This window comes from Heterocephalus glaber, unplaced genomic scaffold (genome assembly GCF_053883595.1).
Source record: "Heterocephalus glaber isolate CG9 unplaced genomic scaffold, H.glaber_assembly_v1.0 deba00001523, whole genome shotgun sequence".
NCBI classification, from domain to species: Eukaryota; Metazoa; Chordata; class Mammalia; order Rodentia; family Bathyergidae; genus Heterocephalus; species Heterocephalus glaber.
In genome coordinates this window covers 16,982,629-16,999,182 of record NW_028258327.1, presented here as the reverse complement: position 1 = coordinate 16,999,182, position 16,554 = coordinate 16,982,629, and the positions used below count along the sequence as shown (strand labels likewise).

General features: G+C 34.8%; 1 protein-coding gene across 3 annotated transcripts in view; it reads right to left on the bottom strand.

Annotated features, from left to right (window-relative positions):
* Nucleotides 1-16,554, bottom strand: part of Map3k7 (mitogen-activated protein kinase kinase kinase 7) — a 68,831-nt gene that overhangs the window by 21,715 nt on the left and 30,562 nt on the right. For 2 of the 3 annotated variants that reach the window (XM_004860196.4, XM_087187971.1), the window contains exons 12-13: nt 15,150-15,230; nt 6,438-6,502 (exon numbers count right to left, since the gene is read on the bottom strand). In XM_004860196.4, the coding sequence (XP_004860253.1) occupies nt 6,438-6,502; nt 15,150-15,230 (146 nt within the window). The remainder of the gene's footprint in view (nt 1-6,437; nt 6,503-15,149; nt 15,231-16,554) is intronic. The other variant, XM_004860197.4, reaches the window with a different exon arrangement.

The window sequence follows — 16,554 nt, the reverse complement described above, 5'->3', positions numbered from 1 at the left end:
TTCCACTTCACTGAAGTCAACTATTCCCCTAGTCTCCTTTGTGCCCATAAAATAATGATAAAATGTCCTTGCTGTGGGACAACAGATAAAAAAAGAGACACAGCTCCTAACTCAATCCTGTCTGCCCAGAAAACAGATGCTCCCGGGCCCATTATCTACAGAACATTCTGTCAATGTGCTGATTGTTCCTTTTTCCCATAAACTCTACATGTAGCCACCCCCCCCCATGTACACCCCATGCTTGCTAAATATCAACCAATCATGTAACTGCTAAATGGAACATCCCCAAACCTTGTGGTAGCCACAATAAAAACCCTGCTGATTGGGAATTCGGGGCTCTCAATCCTGATCCGCTGCGTTGGTGACGGTTGAGTGCCCCTGCTCGAACTTGAATAAACGACCCTCGTGTGTTTACATCGGAATCAGCTCCTTGGTGGTCTTTGGGGACTTCGCGATCTGGGCACAACAATAGCAGCACAATTTGTAATAGCTAAAACTTAGAAGCAGCCCAAATGCCCATCAACTGGAGACTGGATAAAGAAAATGTGGGTTTAAAAAAAAATAAAATGGAGTGCTACTCAGCCATAAAGAATGAGAAACTAGAGACATTTATAGCTAAATGGATGCAAATGTAGGCGATATTCTTAAGTGAAATAAATAGGACACCCATGTGTAAATACCAAAGTTTCTCTGGTGTGAGAAACTGAAAGTGTAAATAAGGACTAAAAAGTATAATAGATAATATGAAATAGGAAGAAAAGGTGCAAGTGAGAAGGTGAAGTGGGAGGGGTGGGGAAAGGAAAAGAAGGGAATGGAATTAATATGAGAAAAGGAAAAAATGGAAACAAAGTCTTTGTGATAGGGTGGGGTGGAGGGGTTGAAGGGAGGGCAGGGAAATGGGGAAAAAGTAAGAACCAAGAGAGATTATGTAAAGGTGCAAATTTCCAATGATGAATGTCATTATATTGTATACCTTAAATGTACCAATAAAATTAATTAAAAACGAAAAGAAAAAAAAAAGAAATCTGAAACTCTGTATCCATCAACAGCTTCTCTTTTCTCACTTTCCTCACTCCCTGGTAACCATTCTACTTTCTGTTTCTACAGATTTGACTACCATAGAGACCTCATACGGTGTAGGTGCAATCATACAGTATTTATCTTTTTGTCACTGACAAATTAGAGATATTTATAGCTAAATGGATGCACACTGACCCAATACTCTTAAGTGAAATAAATAGGTCACTCATGTAAATACTGAATAGTTTCTCTAGAGTGACAAACTGAAAGTGTAAACAAGGCCTAAATGGTATAATAGATAATGTGAAACAGGAAGAAAAGGGGCGAAGGGGAAGTGGGAGAGGTAGGGGAAAGGAAAGAAGGGAAGGGAATTAATATGAGAAAATGAAAAAAATGGAAACAAAGTCTTTGTAAATAGGGAGGGATGGAGGGGTTGAAGGGAGGGCAGGGGAATAGGGAAAAAATAAGAACCAAGAGAGATTATGTAAAGGTGCAAATTTCCAATGATGAATGTCATTATATTGTATACCTAAAATGTACCAATAAAATTAATTTTTTTCCAAAAAGAACATACTTTAAGATTTAAATAATGTGTATCAATGCCTGGTACAAAGTTTGTATATAAGTGGCAGCTTGTCGGGAGCAATGCTACATAATTTTAGGGTAAAATCATTTGGTTAGCCTAGTTCTCTTGCCTACAGCCCAACTACAGAATAACTCCAGTTTGGGCTCTGGTCACAACTGAGACTTCAGTGATCCAGTGATGCTGTGATTCTCCAGGACAAGAAACATCCTGGGAGCTGAAAACATCCTGGGAGAACAAACATCTGCTCAGTTCCTCATTGTTCTTAGATTTCCACTGCCTCCCAGCCTTTTGTTACACCTTGTTTATCCCAATGTGAACTACTGAACTCTATATTTCATTTGTTACATTTGTTTCTCCCGATGTACTAAATAAAAGGTGTGGTAAGCTGGGGGCTTTTGTCTTTGCTGCCCAGAGCAGCACTGATCAGACCCAAAGCTCAGCTTCTTCTCAGTATTTTTCTAGTTTTCCTGTAATTCACCTTGTGCTGCCGTGGCTCACAGGAGACTAGGACTTACTGCAGAGGTTCTGGTAACATCCCCTTCCCCTGCTCCCTACAGCAGCTGTTCTCTAATTGATAAGGGTATTGATCAACAAAATCTGATTTGCCCAAAAAGTTCCTTGGAGACTAGGCATTATTGGTATTGGCAATGCTATCTAGCACACCACCACAAGTAATACATTTGTAGTACAAAGAGTTGGGCTTAATACTTGTTGCTGTGATGAGGAATGCTCACCATGGGACACCATGGTGAGTCTCAACCAGAGGGTTTTAGAAAGGAACTATTATAGACTTTAGGCTTTGGCTGGCTCATTTTTGGGAGGCCCTGAAGGTGGGGTTCATTCTAGATTGCCTGAGGTCAACAGCAGGGGCAATTCTACAGGGAAGGAGAGAAGACACACGCAGACTGAAGATAAAGCAGAAATTGGTAAAAGAAGCAGTAGCAGCCGCTCATTTTAGGGGGGAGGGACAATGTCTGGTTTTCTGTGGGTGTTAGTAACTTTGTTTTTGTCTATGTTATTCAGGTACTTGTTTTCATTTTACCATGGTCTCAGGAAAACTTTGTTTGATGCTGGTGTTTGGGGAGATTATGTCTGATAGGACAATAATATAGCCCAGCTTTGAGAATCAGGCCAGCTTCAAACAACACTGAGGCTTCACTGTCAGACAAGTTTTTGGATGTGTGGGATTACTTTTTGTTTTCTTGAAGCCTGTAGGAGGCTAGATCCACCATGAACGCTTAATAAGCTTCCTAAATTAACAGCAAACCATGCTTCAAAATACGTGTATGTTGTGAATACAGAATATTTCACATATATATTTACATTACTACACTTACTTTTCATACACTGTGTATTATATAGTGATTTGTAAATAAAAAATATAGAAAATTAAAATAACATGTTTCAAAACCCTAACGGTGAGATATTTATTAACATTTTGTTATATAAATTGAGCATCTCTTAACTGAAAAACCTAAAAAGAGAAATGTTCCAAAATCTAAAACTCTTTCAGCATCACTGGCACTCAAAATGTTCTGGATTTTAGATTACAGGCACTTATTTTGTAAAGCCTGTGCAAAATCCGAAAAACTCCAAAATCTGAACACTCTGGTCCCAAGAAACCCAGGTATGGAAACTCAATCTACATCAATCTTAGCTTTTTTTCTTTTTTGTAATTTGTATTTAATGAAGAAGTTTGCTTTTGTTTTCTCTCAGCAAAAATGAAAGTACAAAAACATCTATATTTTTAGCTTACAGATGGAAAGTCTAAGTCAGCGGAGGCAAACCAACGGCATACATGCCACAGCATGCTGTTTGTTATCACTGAAAGCTCTAAAAGGTTCACCATCACTGGTCTAAGTGATTTTATTGAGATTATGGCTCAAGTCAAGAGCTAAGTTACTAATTCTGGTCAGTTCTCCTTTCTCTACAAGAGGTAATGTTAGGGCTTATCAGTAAGTTCTCTCATTTCCTCTGATTTTAGTGGATGGGTCAGATTCTCTTCTTAGGCTTTTTATCAATTTCCATGCTTAGAAAAAAAATGAAAGCCAAAACAAAAAACCTTCAGCATCATTTCAATCACTGGTTTGGTAGGTTTCTGAAAGAAATACACGGGTGATGGTAAATCTTTTAGAGACATGTGGCCAAACTGTAACCCAAAACCCACTTATTTATTGAAAAGTGCCAACACTGCGATTAAACCTGAATACTGAAGTTTTAGTTTAGAAAAAACCCATACATTAGCATCTTTTGTCTTAAAAGAAAAACAACATGCATGTCATAGGTTTGCCACCTTCAAAAGACACTTTCAAGATTTAGAAATTCACATTGAGTTACGTGTGATGGCACACACCTATAATCTCAGCTACATAGGAGGCTGCGGCTGGAGGAATTCAAGTTAAAGATTGGGCAATTTAGGAGACAACTTCTCTCAAAATAAAAACTTAAAAGGGCTAAGGATATCAGTCAGTGTTCCCTGGGTTCAACCTATAGTGACACAAAAAACAAAGCAAAACAAAAAACCTAAACAATCCATGTTGTGAATATTTTTCTTCTTCCAAACAATGAATTTATTTTCATGAGTATTTAACTTAATGGTCATTTATCATATACCTTTCAGGGGAAAATATTTTCATGGTTATGTTTACCATTGGTATCCCAAACTAGACATTAGGCATTTTAAGGTTATAACAGTGAAGCAAATCTGAAAGACTGGCTCAATTTAAAAAACTGCTGTATCAGCAGTTATATATCAACTATTTTAGAACAGTCTTTACTGCTGTATGAAACACTTCCTTACCCCAAATCTTTTGAAATATTCTATAACACTTCATGCAAATGACTGTCCCACAACCACAGCCCATGTTTTACTATCTGAAGGTACTGTAAATTAATGAGTTAATCACAATTCCAAATTATATAGAAGTGCAGAAACATGTAAGGTTTGGTAGAGGGAGATCAGTACTGAACTATACAGCAATACCTTCCGCATTAGCTTTCTCATTACTGAGACACAATACCCAACACTTGCAACTTAAAAGAGGTTTGTTTCAGTAGGTTCAGGCCATGGCTGGCTGGGTCCAAGGCACAAAGAGCATGGTGAAAGGGTATGGTGAAGGAAAGAGGCTCAGATCATGGTGGCCAAGAAGAGAGAGGGAGAGAGGAAGGCAGGGAATGAGAGAGAGACAGGCACACAGGTAAAGAGGGAGAGGGAGGAAAGGAGGGAAGGAGGAGGGTAGAGATGAGGCGTGGGGAGAGAAGATGAGCTGGGGACAAGAATACATCCTTTTAGGTCACACATCCAATGACCTACCTCCAACCAGGCCCACCTCCTAACAGTATATTCAGCTATTGAGTTCATCAATGGATGAGTCTACTGATGAGTACAGTGCCCCATGATCCAATCACCTTCCAAACATACATGACTTATAGAGCACATTTTAGATCTATATCATAACACCTGCAATCTGGAAATCCAGGAAAAGCACTCACACTAGCAGTCACTCCTGATGTATTTCAGAGCAAGCTTCTCATTCCTAATCAAAAGGAGAACACTTGGCTAGAGGTTCTCATAACTGGAATATGAATGGCAACAGTAAACAGCTTAAAAGGCTGAACTCATCAAGTCTCTGAGGAATGAAAGAAAATATTACTAGATGTCAAACTAAGTGAGCTAATTAAAGCCTTTAAGTGTTTGAGGGGGAGAAAAGGGGAATACTTCACTCAAAACTTCTGGGTCTCTAAAAACCCCATCTACTGAGTAAGTGAAATAAAGATTTAGAGTAGCTAGCATAAAATATGTAATAAATGCATATCTGCAGTTTTGTATTTTAATAATGTTACATATGTTGAGTTGAGTAATAAAAGCATTGAGTTGTGTAATAGAAGTATTTTCACATATAAATAAAGGTAGGATATTTATCAAATACCTCAGGTAATTTTTGTTCGTTAAGTCAATGGCTATAAGTGGCTATCAAATTTTTATTAATGACTACAAAGAATCCCACAAATTTAAATACATTTAAATTTTTCATTTTATAAAAGTGAAATAAAACATCTTTCCTAAGATATTATCACAAATTAAATCACAGTTTATAATATATAATGCTAAAATTTCACATTATGGATCATGATAATTTTATTATTTCTGAGGCATACTCAAAATTGATTTTAGCACAAATGAAAACAAAACATCTCAGAATTGATCTGAATTTTAAAGAACATGATATAAATTATGTCAAATATATTAATCTGATTAACAAAAAAAATGATGGAACTACTTTTATATACCTAGTTGGTTAAAACTCTGTACTAGTCAGTAATTTCTTAAATTATAGCACTGTCTGAACTATCTACAAAGAAATATAATTAATACAAACCTTAAGAACTGGGATAGACATTTTTCTAGAATTTAACAAAGTATAAATCCAGTACAAATAAGCCAAATCAAAAGATGTTAGTTCCCCAGGTATGTCAATGTACTCTGTGACCCCAGAAGAATGATGTGATTTACTTTAGAGAACAATGATCATGACATCTTTAAATTACAAAACTGAATTATTCTTTATTAAAACATACATGAAAACCATGTAACATACACAGAGCACTACTGAACAATTTATTTTCCCATGCAGTTTAAACTTCATAAATTATCTTTCAAATTAATAATAGCAATTATGCTTTTTCCCCTCAAGTATTTAGGTTTGGTGTCTGAATTTCTCTACTACAATTTAGGTAAACTCATAAAATTAATTTTGCAAAGCATATTATGGATAATTCTTGATTTATGTCTACTATTATTCTCAAATACAGGTGATATTAATATTCTTACCTGACCAGGTTCTGTTCCAGTAACAGTCAAGTCTTGGATGGATCTACGTCTTGGTTGCCCATTGCCTTTTAAAAAATAAAAAAAGCAAGAGAGTGAAATCTATTCAAACAGGTAACAAGGATGGTAAGGTAACTGCTACAGTAGGGAGCTGCAATTTGTTGTTCCTCAGATCTACATTAAATATTTGTAAGAAAAATAATAAGTCAGTTTATTGTTAAAAAAATAGCCCATCCAAACCCCAAAAAACAGAGAAAAAGAAGAGGAAACAACTGCAGTGATTAAACTGAAAAGTTGCTGGCCCACAAGAGAGTACTGTATATCTTAATACAATAACCACTCCTACCACATGAATAGCTGCTGAACTCTCTTCCACCATCTTCTGTCATGTGTTTAAATAGATGGATACTTGGGGCCTGGAGCTGATGATGGCATCTATTTCAAGGACCTTACGTTACAGTTTTTAACAGCAAGACAGCTAGTAGCAGTCTGTAAGTAAGACACGACTGACTAACCAGCAGCAGTACCTTGTTTCAAGGCCTCAAAGGATGTTTAGGCTTCAATTTGTTATACCAAATCAGATTTAATCCCATTAGTCATTGTTAGAATCTAGTAATTTGTTACTTGTGAAAACTCAATTTTCTTCTGTTCTCAAATATACAGCTTGTGGAAATGGGCTATTATGTAATACCTTGCTTCAGGAATTTCTATGCTAATAATCTGATTCAATAAAAGAGAATTCTAAAAACTTTAGCCTTCAGCAAAATGGAGTGAATTAACCAATAGCTTCACTTGGCACTTTTATTTGAGGATAGTGTTGTTTATACAGTATCTTCTAAGATGAGAGAACAGTTGTCTAAAAGGAAACACCAAAATACAATGAGTAACAGCTGACATAGTACTCAAAATTCTTTTGATTCTGAAGCTGTATTATGTAAATTTGCAACTCTTGAGCAGCACTCAGAACATGTACTCTAATAAGAGTTGTGGCTCAATTAACAAGTAATTCATTTTTAAATGTTTAAATTTTATGATTCTGAGAATAAAAAAATCTTACAGCAATCACTGTAACAGCTTAATCCATGTGACCTCATTTTTGTTTTTGCACATGAACTCTAAATGAAGCCTACAATAGAATAAGTGTTTAATATGTGTAGTGAATGTAAAAACTCTAACAGACACCCTTCAAAGTATAAATCATCATCACTTTTTTCCACTTTAGAATGTTTTAGAATTCTGTGCAGTCTGAATTGAAATTTACTTTAAATTTCAATGTACCAGAAGTCCCAACTTTCCATTACCACTTAAAACCACAAACTGCATTTCGTGAATCAGACACATTAAAATCCTTTTAGGATGGGCCAGGGATTTAGCTCAGTAGTTCTGGTGCCTGCCTCGCAAGCGTAAGGTCCGGAGTTCGATCCCCGGTACCCAAAAGAAAAAAACCAAACACAAAATCCTTTTAGGAATACTTTTAACTATCCTTGTTTCCAAGGACAAAAAGGGTCCCCACCACTATGACTAATAAGTAATTTTAGGCACATTTCATTCAACACACTCATTCTAAAATTAGCATACATGAGACAGGGTTGTAAAACTGTTTGGAATTCTCTTTCCAAATCAGCAACATTTGTGAATCTGAGGAACCAACCAGCATGTATATCTATAAACCATTATATCACCATTGCAATAAGAAATGAACTGAGTTTAGGTTGGAAGGACAAAATGGGTATAAAAACTTTTCAGGAAACATGGTAAAGAAGAGCTGACAGTTAACAAATGCCATAAAATGAGAAATATTTAAACTACAGCATGAGTCAAAGCAAGCAGTATTAGGCAATGCATTTTAATTAGCATAACCATGGCAGAAATCATCTGGCAAATAGTTCAGACAAAGCAAAAAAATACTGCAATCAACAAATACTTGTTGCTCCAATATTAAGTTTAAAAGTCGTATTTAGAAATATGAATACAAAATATCAATCTCATTATTGTAAATGAAAAATACTGGGTGTATCAGAAAATACGGATTCTGAAAATTTTGCAACTGAAAGAGAAGTACTCAATTTACATTATTCTATGGTTCTTTGATATGTGCACTACCTGTATTATACATGATAGTGCAAACAAAGTGAGTAGAAGAAAGGAGGGCAACAGAATGTGAAATAATGCTTGATTAAGGGATCTGAAACCTGTATATGACCATCTGAGCTTGCAATGAATTCTATAATTTTCATGACTTACAATAGAGGGAAAAAATGACATTTTAAAAAATGACTCTTGGAAGAGCAACATCACCTCTTCCACCCCCCATCAAAGGAAGTTAAAACAGCAATTTATAGGTCAATATTTTATAGTTCTTTTTGCAGTAATGTCATAAAGACAGAACCTACCTCTTCAAAGAAGCTGCTCTTTTAAGTACAATTGATTTCTTGAATGAGTATTTGAAAGTTATCATAGAATTCTTCCAGAGACTTGGCTTAGGTCCTAGTCTACTCCTGTGGTTTTTCTTGTTGGTTTAAAAAAGTTCACAGCCTTCCTTAACTACACTCATTTTTCAATGTTCCTGAAAATTCTTTTTAACAACTAACACTGTATTTTTCTGGAGATGTCTTTTAATCAAAACATCGAAAAATTTGACATTCACAATTTTAAATATTAAAAATAATGGGGGCACTGTTCATTGTAAAAAGTTACTGCTGTGTGGTAAACTGAGTGTGTAATTACTAATTGTTCTCATTTAGGCTACCATAAATTTTATTTTCTTTTACCAATTTCAATATATTTGGCCTCTTATACCTTTCAGGGAAGTTTTTAAAGATTCTCCTATCAAAGGAAAGCAATGACTACTTACTGGTAAGCTTTGCCTTCTGGAGGTTAGAGTTTGATATTTTAGATTATAAAAAGTGATCTCGGTACACTACAATCTGGAGATATTTCCTAAATATTTATTGTAATGTTAAATTAACTTCCTTAATTAGCCATAAATATAAAATTTTATTGAAAGTCAGGTGGCTATACATTAAAGAAGTATAATAACAAGAGGTATCTTAATATAGCTCCTTGTGGGTTCCAGCAGTGCTAATCAAAGATTTATAACTGCTAATCACACCATCTGCGCAAGGTAGGAACTTGCTAGATCTTGCCAGAAAAACGCAATTCCTTCTATTTCACTGTCTCTTCATACTGATGTTTACTATTTAGGGAAAAAACATGAATATTTTACATACTTTCAGTTAAAAGAATGTTCAAAACAGTACAGTGTACTCTCAAGTTAGGACCAGTCTGACATACGAACAACTTGGGTTAATTAGGTTAATGGAAGACTCATCTGCCTCTTGTTATCTATAGCATGTAACCAGGTAAACATCCAGGTCTCAGCTGTACTGACTTACAACCAACTTGAGTTACAACCAGCCCTTGAGAACTGATAGAGTTCCTTAAGTCAAGGGTCCACTGTATTTACTAGTTCTTGAACCAAATATATTACTAGAAAGGTTATACTCTCCTCCTGGTGTAGAAAGCAAAATAATGCCCAGGTGTCCCGAAAGAGTACTTCTACCTTCAGCTTTATGATGATCTATAAAGTCCTCCTCATCTGTCAATCTGTTGGTCAATGTCTAAGATATCTGAAACTTCTGAAGAGAGCCAACAACACACAATTAAATTATTTTTCCAATTAATTTTTCTAATTAAATTATTTTTCTAACTACCCGTCTATTTGTCTGTTAAACAGAGACTTTTCAATTGCTAAAAATGCAATGAAACATGGTATTTAGCCTGAACTGTGAAGCAAACTCAAACTTATATTTGATAGTACAACAGCATTAATAAAATCTGTTTAGCTAGAAATATTCTATAACATTTTCCAACTTAGCCAATTTTTTCAAGTTATAATTATACTACTAGTATTTGTAAATCACATTTTGGGAATTCATTTTAATTTTATAATAGCAATGAATGTGGTTAAACTATGTACAACAAATTTTACATTAAAATGGGAGGTAGTGCAGAAGTCTTAATGTTTCAATTTTTTTACATGCAAGGTTATATTCAACTGTATTTTTTCCAGATTTAAAAATGCATTTTAATCATAGTTGGTTTTCTTGAGGATTCTATCTACTCATATGAGGACTCCAGAGTACAACTGCTTCCTTAGTTACTGATGCTAGAAACATGATTATCAGTCCCTTATTCTACGATTTAAATTTGAAGAGGTTGTTCCTCCTTTTTTATAACTTTTTAGCATGTTCAACTACTGAAGTCTGATATTTGGATTTTTAAAAGAAATGTACAATTTAGATATTCTACTAGCACATTAGTCTAATACATTATTAAAATGTATAATATAGTCCTGCAATCTTAATCCCTATTTCAGTTGTGTATTTGAGACAGAGATCGGACAAAAGAGAATTATATGCTTGAAAAGGAACAAAAACAAAATGTGGTAAAAAGTAAAGAAAATCCAAGTAAAACAAAGATCTATATTTTTGTCCTTATTAAAGTACTAAAAAGAAAAATAATCTAGAAAAACTTAAAGCAATCCAATAATCGATCATCCATTCCCTTTTCTTCAAATGAAGTACAACAAATTACAATACAATGGCTGAAAAAGAAAAAGGACTATGGTTTTAAGCCTCAAGTTCTAATGAAAAATACTGAAGAAAGCGCTATTTTTTCTTTTCAAGCCTTTTCCAATTTAGCAATTTATAATGCTCAATAAGTAAGTGTACTAGAAAACTGTCATCCATGGTCTAAATCTTGGGCAGAAAACTTTCATATTTACATTTACAAAGGTTGATTTAAAAAAATTTGATGTTTTAATGAAAAATTATTAAGTGAAAGATACACTGCCATTAATCCCTTTCAAAATAGTCCCCCTTGCTTGGAACACATGTACCCCATCATTCTTGCCACATTTTGGAGTAGTTCTGGAAGTCCTCTTTCATGTCTTTATGTTGTCTGATCAAAAATATAGTAAATACCAATGCAAAGTGCCATCCAATAGAAATGCATGCTTGTAAATACATTACAGTATATCCTGATCCACTTTATTCATTGGATCTGGCATTGTGCAATTTCTGGCTCTTCTCCAAAGTAAAAGACTATGAAAGATAAACAGTTTGAATGAATTCAGGACCTCAAGGCATCCAGGCCAATGTAAATAAACACAATCAAAGAAGGGGACTTCCAAAACTGCTTTAGAAAGTGGCAAGAAGGACAGGATGTATGTTTCAAGTAAGAGGGAGTATTTTGAGAAGTATAAGGGCAACAGGTCATTTACTGTAATGAATTAAAAAAATTAAACATTCACCATATTTTTCAATCATACCTTGAACTCTGCTTAGCTGGCAACACTAAGGCAGAACCTTTTCCACAAGTGAATAGCTAGAAAAACATCATACACTATCTTGGTAATTTGCTCTTAACTGTGTCTTGTCTGGTAATATGGAGCCAGATTAACCTATGCAGTGATGGTGAACCTTTTAGAGATTTCAATGATACTGAACAGCCTCCTGCAGCATGTGTGTCATAGGTTCACCACCACTGAAGCTTGCCCTTTAAGGGCAGGAGCACAGTAGAAAGTAGAAAAAAGGGTTACCATACTGAAGTTTGCCAGTAACTCAGCCCTGGGAATAATGCAGAAAAGGCATAGAAATTGTATAATCTGATCTATCCACTCATAAATTTCTACCTGCCCTAAGAGACTATTACATTTATAGATACTGCTGGTAGCCATAAATTGCTTTTTCTTCCTCATCTGAATGATGCCATAATAGAAAATATTTTTCAAGTAAGCAAAAATGATGATTAGGGTCTCTGGATTTGTTCACCTGACACTACAATAGACATTTGACTTGTTTAGCCATTATAAAGATATGTATAAAACCATTTTGTGATGCTTGAAGGAGCACTTTTATTGAAAAGCAATTCATTCCAAAAAGTATACACACTTTGTATTTAGCCAAAGGAAAGTATTACTAAAACTACCTATGTGTAACAAATAAGATTTTAAAAACTTTGTATTTTAAGAATGCTTACAACTGGATTCCAGGTGCTAATAATCATTTAAATATATCAAGAAATATCTCAATACAACAGAACTTGTGGGAAATCATTTAGAGGAAAAAATTTCCGAAAATACTAAGAAATTTGGGAAGTTACCATCTTTTTTCATAATTAAAATGTTATATAGGAAATATGAAACATTCTCAAAGGCTATATTTTTATATGTAACTTAATTATATAACCTAGGGCTGGGTGTGGTGATGCAAGCCCGTCACCCTAGCACTCTGGGAGGTTGAGGCATGAGGCTTGCAAATTGATTATGTTAATGTTTGGATATCTGGGGGTGAGGGAAGGAATGAAACAAGAATATTTAATAAAATGCATTATTGAACATTTTCATTCAAACAACATTGCTGCTCTGGCAATTAATAGCAGAATTAAGGTTTTCTGATTCCATAAAGGACTCAATCTCATGGTCTCCCCGAGTGAGCTCTCCTTAATGTGAACACTATCTTCTTTTTTTAAATACTATCTCCTGTGACTTAAACAAAACAGGAGAAAATGGATGAAATTTGGAGTGAGAAGTTCTGGGTTAGGGTCCCAGCTGTGTGACACTGGGAAAACCACTTAGCCTCATGATATCTAAACTCATCTGCAAAATGGCTACAATTTCATCTGATAACCTAGCTAAAACGTTGTAATGAAGGTCAATGAAGATCATGTACTTCACACTACTTTGTAGTTCCAAGCACATCTAAGCAGGGCTTCTCAGATTCAGCACTGTTAAACTTGTTGGACTGGATAATTCTTGTTGTGGGGGGCTACTTAGTAGCACTGGAATGCTGGCCTCTAGCACTACATGCCTGAACCTTCCAACAGTTACAAACTAGTATTCTTTCCCCCTATTACTTCCCCCATCATCTTGTATACTACCGGCTATACTGTCATATACATGTTCTCCATACTTACCCATAAGACCTAGATTATGATTATATTGCTCTCTGCCTAAATTTTCCTGATTCTCTTGAAAGGTAACCACAGTTCATTAGAATTTAAGTTTAAACACTGCCAATTCTTTAATCAAAGTTTCCTCACTTATATGTGGAAACTTTCAGCATGGAAATAAAATGATTTCAAATATTTTAACTTCTAACATGGCCCTAACTCAATAAATAAAAATTACTACATAAAAAAATGAATCAATACTATTCTTTGAACAGCAATAGCGACAATGTTACAAAATAAGAAATCACTTAAAAACTAGTAAGAAATTTATATAGTTTACTCGATAGACAAAAGTCTCTAAAATTGCATAATTTATGTTTTTATTTCCTAGCTAAGGGAGATGCTCAATAATGATTTATTTACTTATTTAACAAATACCTATTTACTAAACACTACTGTATATTCACTATATGATGCACTAGGCTAAGGGTATAAGCTCAATGGTAGAGTGCTTGCCTGGTATACATGAGGCCCTGGGTTTGATCCCCAAAACTACAAAAAAGAAAAGTGGCATTCTTCAGGGCTGGAGATGTAAGTCAGTGGTAGATCACTGACCTCATATGTATAAGACCCTGGGTTCAAAGCCCAGCACAGAAAGAAAGAAGTTAGGAAAGAAAGAAGAAAAAGAATGATCTGAGTTAGCTACTCCTGACACAATCAATAATAACTAACACAGACATGGACTGTTATCCTTACAGAGTTGTCAGTTTAGTAGAGGAAAAAGTAATCATTAAGTATTCAATTATAGTGTAAATACTACACTAAAAGCCCAAACACATCCAACACACCTAGAGGTAAAGAATTCATTCAAATTAAGATACATGAATGTGTCTGGAAAATATGGTGTATTTCCTAATCAAATGCTTCAATAAACAGGAGGAGAAAATCTAAAGCAGAAAGATGAGCGAGCACTTTTTAAAATAAAAGTAACATATATTAATCAGTCTTGAAGGTCAGTATGCCATTTGAATTTTTATTAAAAATGGTAATTTATATTCATTTATGAAATGACCACCACGAGTGAAAAGAAAACAGCTGACCAATTTGAGACACTAAAATACCACTTGTGAATTAAGTATAACAATAGTAATTTATTAAATATTCCTGATAATATACAAGAATTAGAATTAACCAATGATATTTTTCTTTTTTGGCAAGAGTACCCTACAAAACAGCCAATCTCATTTGGTTTTACTTTGCTTCTTTTTTCTAGGTTAACAAATATGGCATTTAGCAACTCTCTTCTATCAACTTTGTATCACTTGCTACTAACAGAAAGAGGCTAAGATAGAAAGCCTAGAGTGGGCTCCAAACGTGGTAAACTGAGGAAGGAAAGAAATCAAGGATGGGAAACAATTTAAAATAGTCTTCCTTCTGCTGAGTACAAAAAAGGTGTGGGTTTAGTTCACTTGTCCACTACCAAATAAGAGAAAAGTGATAGAAGCCTGAGTTGATGTTTTCCCTTCTGTGACAAGGTTTACTTTCCTGTCTATTTTATCCATACTATTAGAGATCTGAGGTTATCTTTTCAAGCACATTTCAGAACAAATATACACAGTTTTCAATTTGTCTCCCTAATTAGTGCATGCAAGGTATGTCTTTTCATGTTGTATAAAAATTGGAGCAAGAAGCATTTTAAAAGTACCAGGGATCATTATTCCGGTTCCACATTATTAGACCAGCTCAGGTGATCTATGATACCTGGTATGACGATCTCAGGGACATCCAGAATGTTGCCAAATGAAGCGGTTTTACGGTGGCCCCGTTTAGGCTTGGAATAGGCTGCAAAAACACATATATACAGTATACATGCAAACAACCACAAATAGTAACACAGAAAATGATTACAAAAACAGAAAAATTCTCACAGTTATGTTAATAACATGTCATGCGAAATGTCATGCAGCACTATCTAACTTTTCATCCATGCTTAGAGAAGGCATGATTAAAAAGCAAACAACTAACAATACAAGAAGTTTCACATATTGGTCTATAGCAGGAAAAAAAAGACAGACAAACAATGCTGCAGGGTAAAGAGGAAGCTGAATTTCAAAAATACTCATAGAAACAATCTACCTAATGATATGTGATGAGGGAAGGGAGGGGAGGAGGGAAGGGGAGAGTGGTTAATAAGAAATAAGCTGCCATATTTGATCACACAAACATAGTAATACATTTTTGTTAGGTGCTTCTTGAAATGTGCTATAAAGTGAAATTCAGTGGTTAAATGGTAATTACTGAAATAAAGTGTGAAACATATATGCTTTTCTATTTATATCTATACATATTTCTAATAAACAATATTTACTAGTTTTCAGAGATTAAGTTAAATCCCATTTATGCAAGAAGGTTGTAAAAACTGGAATATGAACCTTACAAAGAAGACAATTCAAAATTTAGTTTTGAACATAAAAAATTCAAAAGCTACACAATAGAATATATCCTGCATTTAGGCAGAGACGGTAAAATTTAATGTTGTGGTTCTCTTTAACCTAGTGAAATATCATTTCTATAATGAATAATGGTAAATTAATACTTGACTAGAAAAACAAGTACTTGAGTAACAAAGACATAAACCTCCTTTAACACTGTACTCGCTTTGGCAGCACATATACTATCATAACACTAACTTTTTGTTTCAGGGTAGAATTTGGTTAGTCTTTCTTGAATGACATCCCTGAAGTGAAAAAGAGCCCCTAAAGTGTAAGGTTATGTCTCTGCAAGCAGGGTTTACCAACCCTACTTCAAACAGGGGTCTAATCCTTGGAGTGTTTGTCAATGACAGTTGACCGCCAATTAACTTCTTCATTTCTGCAGATCCATCTTTAAGAGGCTACTAGTATTTTTCTCATCTCTATTCTTTTCTTTTTTCTTAGAAACAGAACTCCGCCTTTATTTTGAACAATGTTTCCAGACAAATGACCACAGTTATGGAGTTATTTGTAGCTACCTAACTATGTCATTCTGGTCAATGACATTTATGTGGATGTTAGAGAAAGCTCCTTCAAATAGCTTGGCTATCTCTTTACCTGCTCCTATTTCTTCTTTCCTACTGCCTGGAACGAGGAAGTGAGGAGTGATACTCTAAAAGCCATTCTGGACTATG